Source organism: Osmerus mordax, chromosome 4, assembly GCF_038355195.1.
Source record: "Osmerus mordax isolate fOsmMor3 chromosome 4, fOsmMor3.pri, whole genome shotgun sequence".
NCBI classification, from domain to species: Eukaryota; Metazoa; Chordata; class Actinopteri; order Osmeriformes; family Osmeridae; genus Osmerus; species Osmerus mordax.
The window spans coordinates 16,333,450-16,359,049 of NC_090053.1; the positions used below are offsets into that span (position 1 = coordinate 16,333,450).

A 25,600-nucleotide genomic window follows, 5' to 3' on the forward strand; every position below is an offset into this window, starting at 1 on the left:
GAACTGTTGTACCTCAGAGAGAAACACGCCCTCGTCTTCCTCCAGTGTGGAACGTTCACCACACTAGACAGGCCAGGTGAAACACTTCAGACACGAGTGGGATAGTGGCAGGGAGACTCCTCTCCCCTCGGTGAGGAAGGCCGCGTGAGCGTCGCCCTGCCTTCTCCGCGGCGATGCTCGCACAAAGGAGCTTGTCGTGTGACTGCGCCTCCGTCTCAATGAGCCAGCACTCTGGCTCTCGCACCCCGCCCACTTCAACAGTCCCCTCCCCTTGCCCATGCCTTCCTCATGAATATTAACCAGGCAGACTGCGTCATTATTCAGGAGCTGGTGTCGGTGTAGTCATGTGCACCGAGGCTACGAGGGGGAAAAGGGGGAGTGTCTATGCGCGCGGGAGCCACAACTCCAGCGTGTGTGCTTGAGAGAGGAGAGAAAGGGAGAGAGGAGAGCAGGATAGCACCGGCTGACACTGAAAGCGCTACTATTACTACGACTGCCAACGCTACACGGCTGAACGCTGCAGACGTTGCTCTCATCGGAGACTGCATCTGCTTCACAGGAGATTTTTCTGTCCCTGACTGGGGGGTCTGAATGCCCGTTTTTGGTTGTTGACACAAGTGTGTAAGAGTGTGTGTGTGTGTGTGTGACATGCCCGCTAAGGAGTGACTGATGAGAAGCGGTGGCCAGGTCTGGAGGGTAATCCCCTGTCCGTACCACTGCTCAGGGACGACTGACGCCAGGCATTTCCACGACGACTATAATGGGCTGCAATCTGTGCACTTTACAGAAACGAGAGGAACACTACAAACTGCTGTATGAGATTGCCCAGGTGAGTGGAGGCTCTTTACCGTCTGAAAGTGATCTAGTGTGCTGTGTGGAGTTTCTGCATCTCTGCTGCTGTGTGGCTGTGAGATAAGAGGAGAGAGGGGAGGGGAGGAGGAGGAGGAGGAGAGGAGAAGGAGGAGAGGAGTGTATGTATACAGAATGGAGGATATAACAGGGAGAGGAAGTGTGTTCCTATGGTGTGTTTTACCGGAGCAGCAGCTGTGTTGGCAGTGGATGAGCATGGTTGAATCGCCCACCAGGCTGAGGGAGCAGGTGGATTGGACAGGGATGCTGAAGCACACTCACCTGAGGGCAGCACACACCACCTGGAGGGGGCTCATGGCTTTTTGATCGAGTCATGGTTCAGAATGTTCTAGCCGGACACTCTAGCTTTTATTACAGACTGGTGAGATTGATTGTTTAGGGTCAGGGCTGCTTGTTCTGTCCATGTCTTTTGTGGAGGGTGGTTTAGACTGGTGCCAATATACAGAGGTCCCAGGCAAATAAACGTTGTCTTGTACAAGATGTCTTCAGGTGTTCTCAAGGAATTTGGTGCTGTCTTGACAGTAATGTTTCTTTCTTAGAGTCCTAGAGCCAGTGTAGATAAACACCATGTTATGCCAGTTGAAGTGATTTATTATCGATAAATGATACGTATCATTCAAGTCCATCTCAACATCACAATGATGTAACTACCCACCAATATCTGATTACACCCAAATATCTCCAATTCAAGTGTCAAGGATAACAAAAGCAAGCTTTAAACACTGCCCGCCAGCTTCTCTTCTCAAATCCTTCCCTACTGTCTCCCCAATTCCCCTACGTTCTTCCCATCTTCCCCCACTCTCTCCTCCATTCTCCCATACTCTTCCCTCAGTCTCCCCCAGTTTCCCCCACTCTCCCACACTCTCTACTCTCTCCTCCACCCTTCCATACCCTCTCCCCCAGTCTCCCCCTGTCTCCCCCACCACCTCTCGTCTCATGACAGGCTAATAACTGAGACTCTCAGAATCTCATTGAGCAGAGTAGTGCTCAGCCAGCCTCTAAGAGTGAGCTCTGGCTGGCTTGACTTCACGCCAGTGTGATCACAGCCTCATTAGCCATTTTATACAACCATCCTGTGCATTAATTAGACGTGAAATGTCTCTCTTTACCTTTGTGAAGAGAGGAGAGAAGAGGAGAGGGGGAGGTTAGCTGGATGTGTTAACCGCTGCCTGTGGCTTTCAGCTTGTAAGAGACTGGAGTCACTGTAAGACTCAAAGGATGGCAATTGTCAATGGGTTTGGCTTTTCTGGAACGTTTGAGTGGGTTTCGGAATGTGAAGAGGGAATACACAGGTTTCTCATCTGCTCTATTCAGGCAAGCCTAGTTTAGCTTGTCCAGCCTGTACAGTGCCATGACAGATGTCGAGAATGCCTTTGTATGGCATACTCTGCTCGGTCCCAGTCCTGGGAGAGGAGCATAGCTCTTCTGTAGTGCTGCACTCTTTAGCTCCAGCTACTGCATGAGGAGAGTGATGACTCTGTGTCTCTACATCCAGCAGAAGGACGCGGTGTCCACCAGGTGTGTCGGCCCCTGTGGAACACCAGACTGTGCGCTCGACTGTGGAGAGAAGCCTCCCCTGCTGTATGACAAATAGGCTAGCTCAGCTGAAGCCCCCAGAGATCACCTCAGGGGAGCGTGGCAGCATCAACACGCCCCTATCTGATCACTTTGGGGGAGACAGAGGGAGGGAGAGAGGGAGAGAGGAAGAGAGGGAGAGAGGGAGAGGGATGAAGAGCGTGGTAGAGAGAGAGGAAGAGAGATGAAGAGCGTGGTAGAGAGAGGAAGAGAGATGAAGAGCGTGGTAGAGAGAGAGGAAGATAGATGAAGAGTGTGGTAAAGAGAGGCAGAGTGTGGTATAGAGGGGGAGAGAGATAGAGAGAGTATGGTGGAGAGAGGGATAATGTGGCAGAGAGAGAGATTGTGGTAGAGAGAGATGGAGAGAGTGTGGTGGAGAGAGAGTGTGGGAGAGAGGGAGAGTGTGGTGGAGAGAGGGAGAGTGTGGTAGATAGAGATGGAGAGAGTGTGGTGGAGAGAGTGTGGGAGAGAGGGAGAGTGTGGTGGAGAGAGGGAGAGTGTGGTAGACTGAGAGAGACATGGAGAGAGTGTGGTGGAGAGAGAGTGTGGGAGAGAGGGAGAGTGTGGTGGAGAGAGGGAGAGTGTGGTAGACTGAGAGAGAGATGGAGGGATACAGGCATAGAAAATCTAGAGTGAGAAAGACGGATTGTGATTAAGTGGGAAAGAAAGGCGGAGGGAGAACGGGAGTGCTTTACCTTTCCTGTCAGTCAGAGGAGTGGGTGAGAGAAAGAAAGGGGGGGAGAGAGTTTGAGATGGAGAGAAAAAAAGAAATAGGGAGGGAGAGAGAGGTAGACAGATGGGGGGACAGAGAGAGTGTGATGTGGATAAGGGAGAAAAAGAGAAAGTGTGTGAGAGAGGAAGCACTGATCCAAACAGAGAGAGAGTGAGATACAGCCGCAGCAGAGAGGGAAAGTGAGTGTCCTCTGGCCAGCAGAGCGCTCTCTGTGGGTAGAAGGTAAGTCAGTGTGTCTGTTGTCATTAGGAGACAGAGCAGAGGAGTATTACTGCCTCATCATCCTACACGCCTTCTCTCCCTGTTTTTACACATCTCTCTGTCTCTCTCATCCTATCTGTCCCTGTCTCTCTCATCTCTCTGTCTTTCTCTATCTCACACACTGTTCTACAGTGACTCTCCTTCTGTTCATTCTCTCTCTCTCTCTCTCTCTCTCTCTCTCTCTCTCTCTCTCTCTCTCTCTCTCTCTCTCTCTCTCTCTCTCTCTCTCTCTCTCTCTGTATCCATTTCACTTGCGGGGACACATCACATGCTGTCCCCCAGTGTGACTGCACTGAGCATGGGTGTGTGTGTAGATGTAAATGCAGTGTGTTGGTGCCAGGTTGTGAGAGGCTGCCCTTGCTGCAGGTTGATTCCTAAAGCAGGAGTCAGTCATGGTGGTTGGTCACCCTCCTACCTCCCTACTACTCACACCCAGAAACAATTTTGACACCATACCTGTCTGCCTGACCCCGCTAGCTGTGGGGGATTTATGACTTCGGCTCTCACTCTCTCTCTCTGTCTGTACTCTTCACTCCCTCTCTGGAAATATGTTCACCTTTCTCTGCTGGGCGGCCAAGCTATTGCGCCAGGCTGACATTTTTTATTTATTGTATCAGCATTTGCTAACCGTGGGGACGCAGGAATTTTGGCCTGCCCTTTTCATTCTTTCACTCTTTTTTAACTTTGCATGTTTCCCTCTCTGATCTGCTTTTTACTCTTTCTTTGTCTCCTGTTTCTTTTTCTTCTGTCTCACTTCTTCTACCCCTTCCTTGATGCCATGAATACGGTCAATTCTTTATTCTTCCCTCTCATACATGGACTCTCATACATTTTGCATTGTGTTAAGAGTAAATTTGTCTCATCCCATACCTCTAACCTTCCCTGAGGGATTTCTGAAGACAATGGAATCCTTTCCTTGCTCCGTGGCCTCACACAGCAATGCAAATCCCTTTGTGTCCATGGTCTTCCCTTGTGAGTGTCACACATTGTCTGTGTGCTACTCAAACTCAGCGATGTGTAGCTCTCCAAGGCTAATTAGGACGACCGCAGATGTTGATGAGAGAAGCACTGTAGCTTATCTTAGTGACATGGCTAGATATGGGGCCGTTAGCTTAGGTAGTAATCTTCCCCATTGTGATGTCTGGACAGTACGATTTATAAAGATAAAGTTGATTTTGTGAACATAACTCCTTTATACCCAAGAGGATAGTCAGCCTAACCTCTGGGTTTGTGAATTGGATTTCCGGACCTTGAGGTGACGCTGATGTGTCACCACTAGGCTAAACCAACACCTAGATACTCCTACCATAGGACATCGTGCAAACAACAAGAACTTTCTTTTCGCCGCTTTATTTACTTCACCTCATTGGGTGTGCTTTGCCTTCGGCAAGGGCACAACCTTTGTTCTCTCACATATATATTATTATTATTATTATTTCTTTTTTTATTTCTTTTTGCTCCCCTAAAACTCAGTCAATATTTGGCCTACATAGACAACCTAGGTGTCAAAGGTTTTGTCTTGGTAGCGATTGAGTTGCTAACGGTGGCTAATTTGCTAGCCACAGTCACTGACGTTACTAACGTCACTACGTCACTAACGTCACGAAAACACGCGTGACTACCTGTAGCAGAACATTCGTTTCGCATCTGTTAACTTGGGGGATAGCTAGGCTAACTATAGCTTTACTGCAAGGCAGCTGCAGAAACGCCACAAGCAAAGAGGCCAGGGTGATAACTATTTACTCATTTTACTTTGTGATATGACACACAATTGTGATGTGTAATGTACAATATAAGCTGATATTATTAAGGAAGTACATCTACTTTCGGAAACAGTAGTCTTTTATTTCACTGAAGTATTAGCATCATGACATTAGCCTGTGTTGCCCGGGCAACACATACTACAGTGGTCTATGATGTATCTGTTTTCAATCGTTAAAATAAACATTCCTCACAAATACATTTTCGTTGTAGGATTTATTCTGACATTAGTAAACGATTTGTTGGTGAAATTACCATTACCTCTGGTTTCAAACCAGTGTAGCTCACTGCAACGCTGTAGCTTACGCGAGACACACTACAAAACATCTACAGTACAGTACACAGCTGTTTAGGAAGTCAAACGGCGACAGAACATGTTCGGCACTCCCCTTACTTAAATCAAAAGTCTATCTAACTACTAACCTGAACTTCATTGCCACAGCCTAAACGTTGTCAATCTGTTCATGAAAATAATTAATTTCAGCCTAAACCGTACAACGGAACGTTAAATCCAATTCAACCAACGCAATCGCTACAGTACCAAGACGAACACAGCAGTAGTCTAGTACTGTACCGTAGTAGTACAATTTACCGGAGCAGCTTCTCCACACAGGGCTCAATCGCATTTTGCGTTGTTACTGACAATGATCGCTACCAGTGAGCTTTTTATGAATGAGCGATTTTCGACTAAATAAATGTCAAGCTTATTTACGTTTTGGGGGGCATATTTTCTGTTAGCAGATGGTACTGTTTGAATCGCGATTCCATCTTCTACTGCCGGGTAACGTCGTAGAATAATCTTCAAAGGAGGTTCTTTATTAATGAATGAATGCAATGAGTAGGCTAAATGCCTGAAAATATCATGAGAAGGGAAAAACTTAAAATGACGTTTAAGTCATAGAGATTAGGTAAATTTTTAAGAAGACATCTATTTCATTCTACACTTCACTCGTATTTTCAGTTGTAAATGAGCAGCAAAAAATGCTTTTAAATCTATGTAATCTTTATAAATAATAAGTATGCATTTTTATATAAAATATACAGAAATATCAGTTGTAAAAATGTCATTCAAAACGGACCCCTGTGGAACCGACGCAAGCAAGCACACCCTACAATTTCCCCAGAAATTGTACCATCTCTAGTTCATCTTTGCAGTTCTTTTCAAATGGCCACATCAACTCCTGCTTTATAGGACAGAGTTCCAAGAATAGACAGCGGAGCCCTCCAGGTTGAGAAATGGATTTGGAAGTATCTGTCTAAGTCAATGAGCCTCAACTGGGCCTGTTTACTGACTGATGCATATAAATGAGGGAGGACGTCCGCCACACGCCAGCCCACTCAAAGCAATCCCTCAGAAAATCCAAATCAAAGGGTTGTTAAAGAACATTGTTAGCCGTAAGAAACCGTAGCGTATGAGAGTGTTGTGATGCTGAAATATGACCACTCCATCTCTGGTTCCCGCTCTTAGCAAGCCCGTGCGGAGGTGTCGCTCGGCGGAGAGGAAGTGACAGAGCTGAAATGAGGCAGAGTCGGAATTCATGTGCGCCTGAGGTGAAGGACGATTCCCAGGAGCTCCATCCTGCATCCTTCGCAGGAAGGACCCAGCGTGGTGGAGGGAGAGATGCTCGTTCTTCTCCCCCCCTCGAGTGTTGTCTGTGGGCCGTAGCTGGTGGCACCACAGAGCTGTTCTGCTGATGGGCAGTTAGTCATTCAGAGTATAGCTCCTGCATCTCTCCTGGCTTACCCTTTACTGAGCAGGACACATCGGGTCAAGAGGGATGCTGTGAAATGCGAACCCATCGCTTATTATAATAAAAAGAAGGCACATAGCACGACGAAGATGTTGTCTGTGTGCGCATGTGTATGTCTGTTTGTGCATGCGTGTGTATCTATCTGGGTGTGTGCGTGCCTCCAGGTGTGTGCATGTGTGTGCACGCTCTCAGGCATTGTGTGGGATGGTTTTTTATCGGCACCGGCTTTTGAACTCTGCTCCCCTCTCTCCTGCCCCCTCCATATCTCCCGCTCTATCTCCAGACTGTTAGCTACAAATGTTCTCATCCATCTCCCTGTCCCATTACATTTTTGTGAATGATGTCCCTCAACCGTTAAAATTGATAGGAAAGAACAAAGGAGGGAGGAAAGATAAATGTACTGCTTGATTGATCTCGTGTCCACCCTGGAGAGATTACGCTGAAATATAATCTGATGCTGTCCTCCCATTTCGCTGGGAATACCTCGGTCCATATTTCTGGCCGTCTCCCTCCCCCATCCCGAGCTCAGCTTCATCCTGCATGTTTTTATCACAGCGCTGACCGGCCAGGCCTACCATGTTTGATCGCTACACAAATGGGTGTCTGCTGACATCAAGACATCTGCCTCTGGAACTCCAGACATGGGAAATGAGATCAGTGATATGCTGACTAGATCTTTTTCCACTTTGCCTGTTTGCATTCGCAAAGCAGCGGTAGTATTTACCTCCTGCCTCCAGTGGCCCCTGCGTCTTCACTGCTCACAGACTGATTCAGACACTGCAGTGGGTTACATAACCCCGGGCTCACACTGAATGTAAAAGCAGGGACTTTATTTTCCCATATTCACATAATGCAGTCCCAGACCTGTGGACCTGGTAGCTGTTTCCTAGTGAGAGTATAGAGAGCAGCTGTTTATACCTGTGGTTCTGTTGATCACCTGTGTCAGGTGAAATGAGACCGGCGTCATGTAAATGTGTGTGACACCGTTGGTTAGTTGGAGCTGAAACATGGATGTGGAAGACGGGAGACGAGCGCCGGCAAGTTTACGACCCGATAGGAAGTCAATGGTCTTTTATCAGTCAGTCCACTAAATCTCGTTCGGGAGGAGCAGCGAGGATTTAAGAGGCAGTTGATGAACTGACCTTTTGCTTTTCCGTCTCTTTCTTATCCCAATAAGAGCTATGCTGACCTTTTCCGCCATGTATCAAATCCCTGGACCTCCTCCAAACCCCTACACACACACGCACACCCCCTCACCCCCTTTGACACGACTGCGAGGACACTCTTCAAAATGAGTTTTATCGCATCTCCTCCACACCCATCACTGTCATCCCTTCCACATGGGACATGCAGGTTACACCAAACAGCATACACCAGTCACTTGTGTGTCTACGCTTCTTTGGAATGACAAATCTGTTTACTACAGTGTATTTTAGCTGTTTATCCCATTGTGTGGTAAGGGGGGGGGGGGGGGGGAGGTGTAACCTCACAGATTGATGATGACATAAGTGCGGCGTCATCCAACGAGAGGGACCGAAACGAGAGACTCGTCTTCAAACGCATCACGGCTTGGCGCTTTCGTTAGGATCAAAGCCACTCGACTTCAATCAGAGACGAAGAGCAACGATGGAAATGAGCCACGTGACTGAGTGTCTCAATACTTAATCCTGTTGAACTGAAGCGTCTGTCTAATGAATTGATCTTGGTGGAAGATGAGTCATAAGTCATTGCGTGTGTTACAGCTAGAAATGTCATGGCACTGTGGTGCTTGGGTTGGAAAGCCTGTCTGGCCCAGTACTTTGTTGTATCCATCTCCTGAGGTAAACATAAATCAAAAGATTTGAGAGAGATATTGTTCCTTGTTTTAACACCGATAGGCTCATTATTAATGGTGGAAGGCAGGAACACTTACTGCAGCTACTTCTCATAAATGACATTTTATGCATTTCAAAGAAGCAATCTTCTTCGTTTATACAGCAGCATAAATTTAGCACAAGCTAATGAAATACATGGTGTGTGTGTGTGACACCAGTTCCAACAGCTTGGGCATCCCTCTTTGAACATTAGCTAAAAGGAAGCGCCATGGGATCTTCCCAGGAGGGTGTGTGTGTGTGTGTGTGTGTGTGTGTGTGTGTGTGTTAGGACTCTCAGTACATCAGCTGTGTTTAGGCAGACTGAAGGACCCTCATTAACTCATTACCATATTCTCAAGGAGACATCTTCTGCCCCAATTAAAATAGGACCACACTCAAGGAGACAAGAGAGAGGCACCTTATTGTAGGACTCTACACTGAGAAGGAGCGAGGCCAGCAGTACCTCAACACACAATGGCCCAGGTGGGATGCTCAGTTCAGAGAGTTGTGTAAGCTGTTATAGTCACTTTCTGAGGTAGATGGTATGGTCTTAATGGTCCAAAATATGTTAAAACTCTCTTCACCATGGCTTGTACAAAGTGTGCAGTGTTAGTGCCATTCAACGGATTTATATCCTGTTAAAGAAAAAATTTATCTTTTAGAGCTAAGACTTGAGTCTGACCTTTCGAATGGGAAGTACAGAGTTAAAACGAAGGGCTGTTTCTGTTTCACACTAATAAGAATGATAATGAAAACCAAGCTCTCCCTTTGGTTGCACTCCAGTGGGAGAGACATACCTGGGTGTCGTTTTTGTGTGTGTGGCTGTTGGAGAGTGAGAGACAAGGTCTCTTCTTTTAATCCTTTCACACCGTTCGCGAAATAGGAGAAGACACGGAGGAATACGGAGGACCAATCCTCCGCTTATCTACACCGCACAATAAGCCAGCGTCCGTTTTCCCCCCACGCCTGGTCTGCGGATATCATCTCCCACCATCTCTGCTGACATTTGGAGAAATGGGACAGTGTCAACCCGGAGCTGCCCATGTGATCCTTCGTCGATAGAGGATGTGACAAAGTAATGTGCTCTTCCTGAACATTGTTTGTCCCTTCCTCTCTTCCTGCTCTGCCCTGGCCCCTTGGCTAGCAAGGCGTTTGTGCATTATCTTGGTGTGATGTGGCTGGGCATCTGTGTGTGTGTGTGCACGCGTGTGTGAGTGTGAGTTTGTGTGTCCACTTGTGAATGTGTACGAGAGAAGGGAACGTGTCGACGCGTGTGCATGCGCCTGTGCGTGTGTCTGAAAGGAGTGTGTCTGTGTGTGTGTGCGTGCGCGTGTGTTTGTCTGGATGAGTGATGCTGAGAAAGGCCAGGAGATCGGGGGGGGGGGGCTGGGAAACACAAAGCCCCGGTGAAGCAGGCTCGCTTGGTGTCACTCCGCAGGTCAGCGGGCTCCCCCTGTGGCTCCTCTGATAAGCCCGCTCTGACAGGGGGTTGATGGGAAGGGTGACACACACTCACACCTCCCTGCTCCACAGCCCACATGGCCAGGCCCCCGGGAGGATACCATAAGAAGCTCCATGAATACAGACCCTGTAGCCACATTAACATTCTAGCATCCACAGCCACCAGCCACCTCCTCTCCACAGAGCCGTCTAGACATGAGAGCCTATTATTAACCACGCTATAGTTGCCACCTTCGTACAGCAAGTGGTGTGCATTTGAATGTTGCGTAGAGGGACTACTTGTCGTATAGTGTCCGTATTTGACTGAGTGTTTCTGCTACATTCAAGTGAAGGTGAGTCGAGGCAGGGCCTTTGTTAGTACTCTTGTCACACTGACACACTGACACACTTCCATCGGCCTTGTTTTCATCAAAGTCCTTTTTCAATGGCTTTTTAAAACTCCAGGCTTTGTCCAGTGCCAGGTTACAGCCAGTTGACACATATCTTATGACTCAGAGTATGGAAAGCTATTGGACTAATTGACTAGAAGAAAAGATGTGCATGTTCTACACATTGATCAGAAATGTAAAGACTGGAGCGTCTTCGAAAAGCCAAAGCCTTCACATTCGTCCAAACGTTTTACACGAGACACACCAAATCTTTGAATCAGACACATATTCGAGGCCCACGACCAGAAATATTCACCATACGTCCTAGTGCTTTCCAATCTCTCCTATGTTGATCTTTATATGGGGAATAGATCAATTTCACAGCCACGTGACTCATTCCTCTCAGTCTCCTCAAGATCGGAGGTTTTCTTCTCAGTGGGAGAGGCAGGCTCCTTCGGGTACCGTAGACTGGTGGCCATGTTCTCATCTCCCCTGCAGTGCTGCAGTAAACCAAGCACCTCCTACACACCAGAGGCTCTTCCTTCCTGTGTCTCTCACACACGTGAGACACACAAACACACACGCACGTGCACCGCACACATACCCCCCCACCGTGCACATACGCCATACTGTACAGGCACACACCCATAAACACACACCACACACACGTACGCCACGCATCACACACCCGTACAGGCACACCTCACACACATACAAATGCACCATGCTGTTGACACACACACACCCGTGCGCACACGCCAAGCGGCACACATCGCACACATACGTACATCACGCACCCATACACGCGCCTCAGACACACACGCACACCACACAAATACACTACACACAAACACACTACATACAAACACACTACACACACACAGCCCCCTCTCCCTCACAGTCAGAGTCCAACACTACGACAAACACTCTGATACTGTGCTGAGCATGGGCCCACCTGCTTCACTCGTCTCCTGCTGTGTTCTACTGTATCGCATTGTAAAGCGCTGCGTCCAAAACCGTTTACATCTCGCTATTTAGTTTAGTATGATTATATAAAATCTATGTGCTTATATGGTATCAGATCATATTATGTAATCCATTTCATCAGTCCGTTTAATCGTAAGTTCTAATTACAGTAGACCAGTATGAAATGTGAAATGTTATCCAAGTCTCCCTCTGTGGTCAATCTGTGCTCTGTTTCAAAAGCTCTACCCCTTTGTGTGTGTGTGGGTGGGGGGAGGGGGGGGTCGTGTGCGCGTGTCTTGTGCATGTGTGTGTTGTGCGTCTGTGTGTGTGTGTGCCATTCTAAGGGAGCGCTGATTGGGAGTCCATTAGTGTAACCGGCGCGTCTCCCAGCTCGTCATTACCATTCTGAGTGTCATCGTCCATGTCAGCTCCTCTACGTGGCCAGCGGTCGCGCAATCCTGAGGGGAGTTTCTGGGAGCCATTGTAGCGCTAGCAGCTTAAGTGCGTGCCACAATGCCACTCTCAGAACACCCATTTGAGCAATGTCCAGTCAGGGTCATAGTGAAACTGAAAACCAGGCAGGTGTTTTGAGTAAATATTTAAGTGTTAGCTACTTTCTTCCAAGCATGAACTGATTGAGTTAGGTGACGTTTACGTGGCAAGAGAGACTGACATGATCTCTGTGGTCTGTTAGTTGTTCTGCAGTAAAAAGAGTCACCACAGTAGATTTGCAAACAGCGCTTTGCTCGAAGGCTGCCTAGGGACTGGAACAGCCTGAGGGAGACAAACAGACACAATCAATGTGAGAGAGACTGTCTGTCTCTCAATGTGTGTTTAGACTGTGCGTGTGATAATCAATAGAAAAACCTGTTTTGGAAAGAGAGATGGGGCTTCCCTCCACCTGGGGCAAGGGATTCTTCATCGGAGCCCTGACAGAAGAGCTCTAAACGACAGAATAAGAGAGGAACTAACTCCCTTAAGAGCCTAACATTTGTGCATGCGTCTGTTTTGCCCGTTGGCGTGTATTGACCATTTGTGTGTGTGTGTTTGTGTTTATACACCACTAGTCCATCCCATCATCCCTGTCCAGGTGTCTGGCAGATCCTCCCAGCTCTGGGGAGGGATTTGTACTTTAGGACCAGGAGCCCAAAGATATCCAGTGTGCTCGGCAAAAAATCAATCATGTTTTCTCTTCTGTGTTTAGAAATGAACTCAGGGAGTTCCCTCTCTCTCTCTCTCTCTCTCTCTCTCTCCCCCCCCCCCCCCCCTCTCTCTCTCTCTCCCCAGGTGAATGTTTTATAGGTCAACGTATGGCAGGAAAATGGGTAGACCAATTCTCGAAACCCCCTCAGCCTCCTAACAGTTGTCTCCCACTGCATGATCGCTGTGTAGCTTAATACACTATCTCCAGTGTTAGCGTAGCATTCAAACCAGGCTGTTGTGGAGACACCAATTTGATATACTTCATAGTCGCTGCTGTAGGCTAATTATTTGCTGATGGAAAATAATCTGTTTGCGTGATTACAGGGTGACGTTTCCTGTGAGTGAACATCACTTGAGGTGCTCATTTGGAAAAACGGAAAGAAAGAATGTTTCTTTGTAAACACTTCTATGCTGCCAACAGCTAGCTAGCACAAATGGTGTATATTAATGACCATCGTTGGACCTGCTGCTGGGTGAACAGGTGTGCTCCTTTTAAATTAAATGACTGTGGACATTATGTTTCTGGGCCCTTTTGACCGAGGGGTCTAAGAAACAACTGTAGATTGGGGCTGCATACAGTGCCGCAGTAGTGAATGTAGGCCTACTAACCTTGTCCCATCTACATAATCACAGGAGATGGGCTAAGCTAGAGTAGCCGAGGTTAGGCTGTTAGTATCTACAGGATAACTGGGGAGTTAATGTCGTAGGCTGTGTTTGCTATTAAATCCAGATAAAAAGCCTTACCCTTTAAAACCACTAGGGGGCACAAGGTTGAACTCCATCAATTCATGGAAAGCGGTGTCAGGTTCTCTGACCTTTCGTGTTGAGACATGTTTCTTATTTACATAGAAAAATTTGTAAACGTGTTTGACTGCCGATGTAAGCGAATTGTAACAGCTGCAGCTAAGTTCCTAACAGGTTGCCCAACTGCTGTTAGGGAGCAATTTGCTCTTGTCAAATTGCTCCAACATGCCAAATTCCCTGTCTGCTTAAACACAGATTTCTTTTCTATTCACAATATGGTTAATATTTTTATTTGGTCATACTAATTGTCTGCTTTCTCCTGTTTTCCAACCCAAAGAATTATCGGGAAAATCACAGTAGAACAGACGCTTTGCTCCCAAGCAATTGCGCTCATCTAATTATAACCCCCCCCCCCCCACACACACACACACACACACACACACACACACACACACGCACACACGCACACACACACTGCCTCCCTCTGCTTTCCAATAGCAGAGAGCCATTTGGTCTCATTCTAGTGTTACATTGGCTCCACATGGAACAGTGGGTCTATGCCAAGCACCACCGTGGTATAAATGAACCTAATCGTTCTACCCTCCCCAACATACACACACGCACACACACTCAAACACAAGTACATGCATGCACTCACACTTACACACACATGCATTTTGCTAAAGTAAGAAGAGCTCCAGGTTTTTGCTGATCCAGCATATATATATATATATATAAATCACCCCCTTATTCTTCTGGTGAGACATCATGGGGTGAAGCAGCAACCAGGGCTTGGGAAAGAGGCCACTGGTAGGTGTGATGGCTGGACAGACACTACCTGGTAATGAGGGCAGATTTTGTCTGGTGCCCTGGCAAGCCCCGGCCACAATTAAGCATCTGCTATTGGAGGCGAGAGAATCGAGAGACATCGAGTGTGTGTGTGTGTGCGTGTGCGTTGGAGAGGTACAGAGAGAGAATAGAGACATAGCGTGTATGTGAAAGAGAGAAAATAGAGAGATATAGAGTGTCTAATAGGTGTGTAAAAAGATAGACAGTGTGACAAATAGAGAATAGAGAGACATAGAGTGTGTATGATATATCGAAGAGAGAGAGAGAGAGAGAGAGAGAGAGAGAGAGAGAGAGAGAGAGAGAGAGAGAGAGAAGATATAAGAGAAAGCAGATGACAGGAGCCACCCAGCAGGCTGCCCATTGAGTCTCATCCCTACCCATCGTCCTCCAGTATCCACATGTCCAGGCCTTGTGCCCAGGCTCCATTACCCCCACACCTTGCACCCGAGGCGGGGTAGGCGAGCAGCTGCCACCCTGATCTGGCCAGAGACCCCCCTCCTATCCACAGCTAGCAGTGACCTCTTTCTCCCTCTACAACAAACTGGATGACAGACCTGGCCCTTGTGTCCGACCCTCTGTTTGCCTTATTAGGATATATGGCCTAATTGTGGGTTCTGAGTGGACGCTTAACTGCCTGGCCATGATTGGTTGATGGCTGATTAAAGATTAATGTGGGCTGATCAATTGTAGGAGGGCCGACTTCCTAGACAACAGGGATCTGGCAGCATGATTGGAGCTTATGTACACACCTACGCAAATACACACACACACACACACACATACAGGCAGCATCCATTCCGTAGAGACAGGGCTGTAAATCTGCCTGGGAATTAGCCTGTGTGTGGAGCCTGATTGGTACTCAGTCTCAGCAGTTTCTCCCAGGATGGAGAACAGACGAGGGGACATTGTCGTGAGCCGTCCTTCATTACGGCCATTAGTCAGAGGAACCCAGGCCTGATAGGGGTGGCAACACTGAACGCAGCCAGCACAAACACATGTGGTTGGGTGACCTCCCTAAGGATCCCTATAGCAATGCCTAACCGACATTACCTTCCTGCAGGCACAAGAAACTTGCACACAAAGAAACAGATACGAATGCGTGCAGCTCGCACACACACAAACAGTAACACTCGAAAGTGTCTACCTCGTAAGAGTAAATATCTTTCTGAAGGGATGCCAAATGAGCATATCTGTAAAGTGCCACCCCGTAGTCTTTGTGTTCATCAACAAATTGTTGCTCGGGAACTTTTGAGAAGCGCCAGAATTATTAATCAGTTAGTTTGTGTCCCGCTTTAGATCTCTTCATTCGTACTTGTGCGAGCCCTTCAAACACCAGTAGCAGGTGTTCACAATCAGCATGGCATTGTTTGCCTGTGGTTGTGTGCATTCAGAATTAGCGTATGTGCTTCTGTCTCATTAATGTAGATTATTTTGAGGGAGCCAATGCAACAGTTCATTTCCTTCGCAAACCAGTTTATTAGTTTACGGGTCAGGTAAACATGTTTGACAGGCGTTTCATTGGAAGTGGACCCCCTGGAACAGATTTGCTGTTGTTATATTGGGGGACTAATGCTATTAACAAAAGCTAGATCCTCTTTGTGGTGTATGGCTGAAATTACAAAAATTGCAGTCTGGTGAGTGATGGACCTGTATCTGAATTGAAGTAGATACAGCTGTTGCGCACAACATATCACTAATAAAGGTGAATCATCATTATCCTCAGTGGTACTCCACAATGCAGCTTGAATAAAGATACTTTCATTTAGAAATATAAAGTAACAAGACACAAACATGGGGTTGTAGCATGTCCACATCAGGCTTCTTTTTATTCTCTCTACCTCCCTCTCCTCTCCCCCTCTGTCCCTCTCTTTCTAAGTGCAGCAATCTTTTCACCCAGTGAGACTGAGTGACAAACATAATCAAAGGAAGCACATTTGAGAGTAATGAATCATTCTCCCTCCCTCCCTCTTTCTCCCTCTCTCCCTCCCTCTCTCTCCCCCTCCCCCTCCCTCTTCCTCTCTTTGTCGCTCTCTCCCCTCTCCCTCTCTCTCCCCCCTCCCGTCTCTCTCCCCCTTTCTCTCGCCCTCTCCTTCTCTCTCTCCCCCCTCCCTCTTCCCCCTCTCTCTCCCTTTCCCCTTCTGTCTTCCTGCCACGCACAGGTAGTTACAGTATTCATTTCTAACACGACAGCGGTGGCTATCACTTCGGACTCCTTTTTTCCCCACTGTGTAATCAGGAACATTTTAAACCCAGCGGAGGCCAGCGGCTCCCATCTCCTTGAATCAGATCCCATTTTTTCCTCTCTTCCTTTGTTTGTTGTGGGGAGATTAGAAGAGGCGTGAAAGGCGTGGAGTGAATGAGAACGCCACAGATGTTGGTGCGTTTGACTCCACCCTGACGCTACCAGAGTGAGTTGGACCGACAAGGCAGGGAGTCGTGAAGTAGATTGATTACGCTCGTGATCCAACTCCTCAGATAACGTCCCTCTCTCTAACGGCGCATCGTGTACCCGGTCTTTACACGTTAAGATTATCGCCGGCAACTCATCACGGTCTCATTGTTAATGCTGAGCCTAATTGAACAGCTCTACTATTCATTGGAAGTTTCGAAGTGCTTGATCGAGTTTATTGCTGCTGCGCATCCATCTGTCGGAGTGGGATTGGTTCGAAAGACACGCTGTCACTTTGCACCCTCTGGTTTTGATATTTTTTAATCTTTTGTCTTCCTTTTAGGAACTGAAGTTGAATTACTTACCAAGCACAGATGGGAGACATGAGTCTATGTTAATCTGGCCAGTCTTGAAATTGGTAATATACAGGGTTTTGGTCATCATAGTGAGTAGATGGTCCTGTTGGAGACAAGACAGCATCCCGTTGACTCCGTGAATTACGTCTGTAGATTGTAGTCCGTGCTTGCTTGTGCATGTCTCTAATTTTGGAGACCTTTTGTAGTTTCCTTCCCGCCTCATTCAGACACGGACGTTGGTGCTCTCGTAACTCTGATTGAAGGGTTCATTAGTACATTAGTACTCCAGTCCCTGTGACTTTGGCTTGGAGTGAGTGCTGTGCTTTCTCTAACTTCTCTTATTTGCTCACTCAAGACGAGAAGGAATAGAAATGCGTGTGAGAGAGAGACAGAGAGAGAGAGAAAGAGCGAGTGAAACCGAGGAGTCCACTCACTCCATAAAGCTAACACTTTATCAAACAATGGCCATTTACCTGTCAGTCCACCCCTCATCTCAGAGTAATTTCCTGGCCCTGAATTAAGATTTGAAGAAAATGCACTGGAAGAGCCTGGATGGGATATTAGCCGTCTAGCCCTGGGCTACCATCACAACTGCCTTTTTATTCTCTCTGGAGTCGGCTGGATTGACTGGAACTTTTTGCTACCACTCTGTAGGGCAATTTAGGTTTTCCTGCTCTTTCCTCACATAAGGCCTTTTTGAGGCGGTTGACATTTGTGATGGGACACTAATTGCTCTTATGGCTCTGGAGAGAGTGATAAAAACAGCTTCCAGCATGAAGAACCAAGAGTTACAAACAATATGTCTTTGACTTTCTCCTTTTCTTTCTTTCTCTCATTTCATTTCTTCCCTATTTTTAAGTGTACTGTAGCATCCAGAGTCTCATGAAACCCCACCTCACCAGGCTACCAATTACTGCTTAACAGGCAGATCAATGGGTAGCCACAGGGGTGTAAGTGACCCATCAAACAGTCCAAGCTTATTATGTTGGATGTTAGAGGCTCACGCGTCACCCTCTGACCCTACGGCCCATCTACCTGCTGCTGAGATGAGATGAGCACAGCACAGGCAACAGTATGACTGTACCACAGAAGGAGGTGTTTGAGTGTGTGTGTGTTTCTTTGCGTGGGTCGTGTTTCTTTGTGTGTGTGTCGAGGGGGAGATGGGGGGGGGGGGGGGGGGGGGGTTCAGACATGTCTTTGTTGTGAGTGCGTCTGGCATTATGTAAATAGTGCTTATCCAATGCTAATTGCCTTCACTGTGATGTGCTTTAAGTGCCAGGAATTGCATATTAATGTGAACGGAAGCTACTTCCCCAGCTTTTCAAATCCTCTCTCCGGTTGTTGTGAGTATGGCAGGGTTGGCATCCACTATGTCACAGCAGGTACCGTCTGTTACCTGCACTTTATCCAAACACAGCCCAGGAAAAACAGGCTCAGTTAGAGTTGGAGAAAGACAGACAGAGGGAGAGAGAGAGAGAGAGGGGAGAGGGAGGGAGAAAGAGAGAGGGAGGGAGAAATAAAGACAGGGACGGAGGGAGAAAGAGGGAGAGGCAAGAGACAAAGAGAGAGAGAGATGCGGGTGAGGGAAAGAGAGAGAGAGAGAGAGAGGAGAGATGGAAGGTAAGCTTCTTGGGCAGCAGTTCAAAATTGAGCTCATCCATTTTGGCGCCATGTCTCTTTTGTTCCAAGATTGCTCTCATGAGGCATCAGTAAGACTGACGGGAATGTGTCCTTCCTTCTCTTCCCTGTTCAATCTTAACACATACAAAGCTGTTCCATGACAGTACCCACTTGTTTTACGCAGTCAGCGTATTGATGGCACCATTATTCCTTACTACATTCATTTTACGCCAGCCTGGTCATCCTGCTGATCTGCACAACATACAGCTGCAACCATTATCACTTATCATCAAATACTCTACTCAGAGATGATCTCAGTCCTGTACTCAATTCATCGATTCATCGATTCATCCATTTTGGCACTCTTCCTTCAATTAAAACTCATTTTAAAAGGAAGCTTATAACCTAAGTGAAGAAATTATCTGTGTATCTCTTTAACGTACGTACTCTACATGTGCCATTAACCTTGAACAAGCTGATTAGCTTAGCTCTTTTTCCTCCAGTCCCAAATCACATTTTAAATCCACAGTGGAAATTCATAACTCAGCTGCAATGGGATGGTGTAATTATCTTCTATTCTGCTGTAATATGTTAGTGATGAAGATGGAATCGTTTATTGATCTAATTTCATGCTGAAGCGGTAAGAGGATGATCTTAGGGATTGTACGTGCCCAGTGCCTCTGAAGAAGACCATGCAAGCACAATACGCAATCCACTTACACTGTCTGGGTTTTCTCAATGCATCGGCTGTATTCCTCTGTGCATCATGAACTGACATCAGTAGTGTGTTGTGTGTGCACAACGTTTCTCTCATGTCAATGTGTGTGCAGATTGTGTGCAGATTGCCTAGGTTGGCGAATCCATCTTCTCAAACCTTGAGGAAAGTTTTGGAACATCTGCTAAATGAATGCATTACTACACATTACTGTACATTACTTCTTCAGACTTACTGTATTACATGACTTTAGTCTACAACTAGCCTTGGAGCACCTTGACTACTCTAGAAGCGGCTTCACACCAGCACAAACCACTGTTCCTGTGGATGTTGTTGTTGACGGGTTCCTTCCAAATTGTGAGCTCAAGTCATCAACTGTTTATTTTAATTCCAGGATGTTGAACATAGGTCACTGTTGGACAACTTTGCCCCTTTGTAAGGGTTGCCCTTATATTGGAACAGTAATATTAGCCGTGGATAGTGGAGGTAGCCAATGAAACACAAAAGTAATCTGACAATGAAGATAGATGTTGAGTGTCTTATGCAACAGAGTGAGCACTACACTCAAGGTTGAGCTCAGAGAGAAAATTGGATAAATTCATCAAATGTAACATGGACATAAACCTCGACAGGAAGGAGTGGGTCTTTTAATGTGAAAAAAAAGCCTGAGGGCCTTGCCCAGAGGGAATGTGTTTTATGTTGGCGAAGGGTTAAAGTAGGGCTGTTAGTTGGTTCATGTTGAGATGTTGGAGGGGGGGGGGGATTGTCAGATTTCCCCGGTGGCCTCCTAGTTTTTTACCACAGTTCCATGTCATTGGAGCAGCGCAGGACTAGCCGAGGCGAGCGAGCGTCCCTCACACTGGCTGTGCCGCTCTATCTGGCTGTGGGTGATTGATGCAGTCATAAAGGCTTTACTGTAGCGGACCGCTGATCGTATTTTACTCTTGACACTTATTATTGAAATGAGACATTTAGGCGGACTAGAAGGAGGAATCCCAGTATAGTTCTGTCCTGGACGTGGTCGAGGGAGAGACACTTCTACTCCGCACACAAGGTGGCAAAACCTCAGCTTTCGGAATTACCTTTGGGATGGAATCAGCCTTTTCTCCATCGAGTGTTCCCTGTTCTGTTTTTGTACCTGAATTTTGTATTTTCTATATCAAAATGCAAATTGATTTATGTGTGTGCTCAACAACGGAGTTGACAGTGTGTTGTGAAGGACTTCAGCTGCGTCTATTCCAGCATTTGGCGCGATTGAACCGACACAGAATCTGAAAGGGGCTGTCTTCCTCTTGCTCCAACGCCATTGTTGTCTAGCCCAGGCGGGAAAACACAGACAATATGGCTAGCCATCGTCTGGGACCTTTATCTAAACAGCCGCTTCAACCTGAGAGGTTAGACGTAATGTGGTTTTCTCCACGGGCGAGCGAGGGGTTTTTCTATTTCCTATGCACCGGTGTGTTGTCCTGCGGTTCTGTTGTGCCTATCTATGGAACACAGCTGTTGAGGCCCCGGCGTCCATATCTCCCTGAATCTCCTCTGGCAGTGTGTGGACACGTCCTAATGCAGACCGCCCTTGACGAAGCTCTATCTGAGTTCTCCACACATCTGGCTTGGGCCTATCGCTCCGGGGCCATCTCACCTGCTCCCTTGGGGGAATGGAGCTGGGGCCACGGATGCAACAGGCATGTAATCAACGGTTGTAAGCGCCTCGCTAGGCTCCCGAGGCCACATGACATACATGCTAGTCTCTCCCAGCCTGCATATGTTTCAAACCGACCAGGTTGCTACTCAAAGCAGCAGGATGTAAAACACAGTGGAGTTAGGGCTGGAGTGTGCAAGCTGCCAGTTTTGTGTTAAGAAAAGCACTCAAGGTTACGATTTACAAGGTGACGTACAATATCTTCCTACTACAGAAGAAAACATTTTGGGCAAATGTGGTTTTGGACTGGCTTCAATTTAACCATATTCTTTCAATCCAAAACCCAAATACATCCATTTCTAAGTCATGTAAACACCAAAAAAAGGTTAAGTACAATTCATAAGACACAGCATGCAAACTATGAAATTATGTATGTGGTTAATTAGAAAGCCTAAAGAAGATAATGGTACATTAGAGCGTTTTGCCCAGAGCGGCTTTCCCCTCCCACTTCCACCCATCCATCACTGGATCACAGATCCCTGCTGGCTCAGATGACTTTCCGCTCCCTGCTGCCTTACAGCAAAAGACTTGTATGGCACTCAGCAGAGGCAATGGCAGCAGAAGCATCAGTTGACATCTTAGCAGATAAAGTAGGCTCTACTTCACTACTACTGTCACCACATGCTGCCTCCAATCTGTTAACATATTGATGGAAGTCGGTGGTCGATAATACAAAATACCGACAGCGGCAACAACCAGAGGAGACTGCGCTGTTTCCTGGCTCCCTCAAACAACCATTTCATCTTGAAGTAGAATACTTTAGGACACCTATGTTGGCAGATGTTGGTGGATGCTTTTAGATTCCGTGGGAATACACGGTTTTCATAATTGTTGGGAGGACGTAAGTTAGTGAAACTTTGAAATACTTTCAGGTGTAAAGAGATTGGATGTTTTTTGGGGCATTTCTGCATTTGTTATTTTTATGGTGACAACACAGAAGGGCATCAAAGGCAGGCAAGAAAGAGAGGGGATGACATGCAAAGAAAGGCCCAGGCCAGATTAAAACCCATTGCTGCGTTAAGGTTTCATATGGCACACGCATAAGTGTGCCGGTGAGCCTCCGTTGCACGACCCAAGTTTGAATGTTTTGAGATTGGTTGGATATAAAATCTCCATTTTAGTTTGTCAGTAACTGTCACAAAGAGAAATGTAGACACATAAAATGGGAATTCATCCACCTCGGTTTCACTTCAGTAATCCAGTGTATTGCTTTTTTTTCTTCGTGAAAGCTGGTGGCTGTCTCGCGGGCTTTGAATAAACGCAGCGTTCTTTGCTGGCCACAGCTGCCACGTATCCATGTGCAAACACCAACAGATGTGCCACGCTACAGCCATTCTCCTCCCTCATCCTCTCCTTCAACCTCCAGCCATCTCTCACATGGCTTTCACTTGGAACAAACGAGACTGGACAAGGGAAATAGAGCACCATGAATAATCACTATTGTCTGTTGCTACAAACAATAGGAATAATTTATGATGTCTGGATTTATGTGGTGTTCTTTGAACTATGTTTAGGACTGCTTGACTGTATGATTTGCTAAATATGTTGCAAACGGCTTTTGTCTACCAGTGGGTGTGACTGAATATGAATATTGAGATTATACACATCCTTTGTGTGCACCTTGGAGAAGGATGTGTGTGAATGTAAGCAGAATAATATCTCTGTGCTGAAATTGTAAGAAGTTGGAATGTATGTGAATATCTGAGGCAGAGTCTCAAAGTTAGTACAGCTCATAGAATAGAACGCATGTGTTGATCAGTCATAGAGACATTTTAAGTAGAGAGTGAAAACTCGAGTTTATTCTTAACTCTCCTCAAGGACAGACCTATTTGAAGATACCCAATGTCTTTGTTTCTACCCTCATAAGGTGCTATGAAAGACGCTGGTTGATGTTCTTTGAAGTGAGAAATCCTCTCAATCTGATGACGGTCCAAGGACTCTGTCAAAACCAAAACCTGTCTCTTGATGTCTTTTACCTTGTTCTCCTTTTGGCTTTAGATGTCCTTTTATTGTCTGGTGTGTATTCAGAATCTATTACCCCAACCCAGACGAGCTAGGGAGCTGCATCTACTGAGCACCACACTGTGGGACACGACAAGGACCTCGTTAATATACCTACGTTGATTGGGGATTATTTGTACCATCTGGTTCTCATGAAACCATAGAGTAGCACTAGCCTGCACCTTCTGACGAGGTTCCCCCTTGTTCCATGCGGCTGTGCTACAAGGGTACACACAGCGAGGTTGGGAGCAGAGGCAGGGCAGACTACACCAGAGGGAGGGTTGAGAAATGTGATCATTTTTCTCCAGGACTGTCATACACCATCGGCAGCCTCATTTGTCTGTTCCTTTGTCTCCACTGGGCTCCTTTTTGTAGGATTAGACTGCCCAGTCATAGAGAGAGAGAGAGAGAGAGAGAGAGTGAGTGAGAGAGAAAAGACAGAGGGAGAGAGAGGGGGGGGAGGAAGTGGAGCAAAGCTTTGACCAAGCCAGCTACAGTACATGGGCTAATTATTCACAGTCCCAGTTTTTAGCACAATGCTAAGAATGCTGCAGAATATAGCAACTGCTGACGTGTGGAAAAAGGGGAAGAAAGCAGGTCTGCACAAATAGAGGGCAAGAAGAGAGGGGGGCCTGTTTCACATCTTGAGGTTCAACAGGAGACTCGTTGGCCCACTTTACCGTATCTTTCTGGTGATTAATGAAACACCTTTCACACAAAGGTCACACTGGGAACCAGACCAGGACTCAACACCGACTGCAGCTATTTATGGCCACTGTTGTGGTTGAGAATACATTGTGTGTTTGTAGGTCAGACACCACTATGGCTGCCATAGCTCCAGCTCTTCACATTCCTCTCCACCTGTCCTGTCACCTTTCCTCAAGGTGTTCAAGTCCGGCCGGGGTGTAACTCATTTTTAGGGCATTTGACTCTCGACCTGAAGGTTCAAGGTTCAAATCCACATCTGAATGGTTCTTTGGATAAAAGCGTCTCTTTCTCTCTCCATCTCCAAAAATGATTTGTTGTCACATTATTACGTTACAGTGTTCTTACAAAGCTTGTAACGTACAGTGATGCAGGGTGGCAGATATCAAAGTCAAGATGAAGTTTAGAGCTCTCTGCTTTTCCTCAGTAGGAATCCCTCAGTGACCTACATACTGTACATTATGAAGTATATTTTGCTCATAGATTCATTTACATTTAGTCATTTAGCCGACGCTCTTATCCAGAGTGACTTACAGTAAGTACAGGGACATTCCCCAGAGGCAAGTAGGGTGAAGTGCCTTGCCCAAGGACACAACGTCAGTTGGCATGACCGGGAATCGAACTGGCAACCTTCGGATTACTAGCCCGATTCCCTCACTGCTTAGCCACCTGACTCCCGTCTCCCCATTCATCCAGTACAGGAACCCCCGAGGACTGATACAGAATAATAAGTAGGTCATTTTGTACAGTATAACTCTAGAGGACATATCCGAGATATCTTGGAGTTAAACTTTAAACTTTTGGATAGCGCATACTGTTAATATCCAGACAAACTATCTTTTCTTTAGTTTCCATGTTATCATCCCAACCCATTTCCAACAACCGTGGTCTGCAAGCACAATGCCACAGTCCAAAGCCATATTTGAATATAACTGCCAGCGAATTGTGCTGCGTGTTCCCTTTTCCAGAGTCTATCTAAATTATAATCTGCGGTGTCATATTCATACCAAGCCACAATCTCTGAAGTAATTCATGCCCATGGTTTCTGTTCCAGTCCAATTACTGGGGCTAAATGAACCAAAATATTTTCTCCATACACGCCTTGCAAACGTTCTCTTCTCTGCCAGAAAATAGGTGAGGCCTGGTTCTGTTTCACTGACCCTAAAGATTTATAAACTTGGTGATAGACAATCAAGGGCCACCGGTGTAGAACCGAAAACTTAACACATACATTTGTGAATGTTTGGTAGTGTTTTTCTTGGGTGAGGTCATATAGAATGAATATTATGTGATTCCTGTACACTGGTCTGGATATCACATTGACGTCACTCAGCAGGTCCAGTGACTCAGAGAAGGAGTCATGGTCACCAGCCTGTAACCATCTGATTGTCTGCAACATAGACTAAACAATTCCCTTGCCGTCATCCCATCAGTTATAGATTTCCTGTAGTTTTTTTCTCTATTTTTGGATTGAAATCTACATTTATAATAGACCAGTAATTCCCAACCTGTGGCCCTAATGCAGGTGGGTGGCCAAACCAATTCAAACTAAAATGTGAAAAATAAATATCAACGTATTTATATATACTGTTGGTAAATGATTATAAACATGTGTACACATTTTTTTATGACATTTTGCCTTTAATTCATCATGACCGAAAGCCTATAGTTACGCTTGGCACGTTAACTTGAGCCCACTTCAATATAGCAGTTTCCT

General features: G+C 46.5%; 1 protein-coding gene across 2 annotated transcripts in view; it reads left to right on the forward strand.

Moving 5' to 3' along the window:
- Positions 1-760: 760 nt before the first annotated feature.
- LOC136942142 (PDZ domain-containing RING finger protein 4-like) overlaps positions 761-25,600 on the forward strand; it is a 39,616-nt gene continuing 14,776 nt past the window's right edge. For both annotated transcript variants that reach the window (XM_067234935.1, XM_067234936.1), the window contains exon 1: positions 761-829. In XM_067234935.1, coding sequence (XP_067091036.1) covers positions 761-829 — 69 coding nt within the window. The remainder of the gene's footprint in view (positions 830-25,600) is intronic.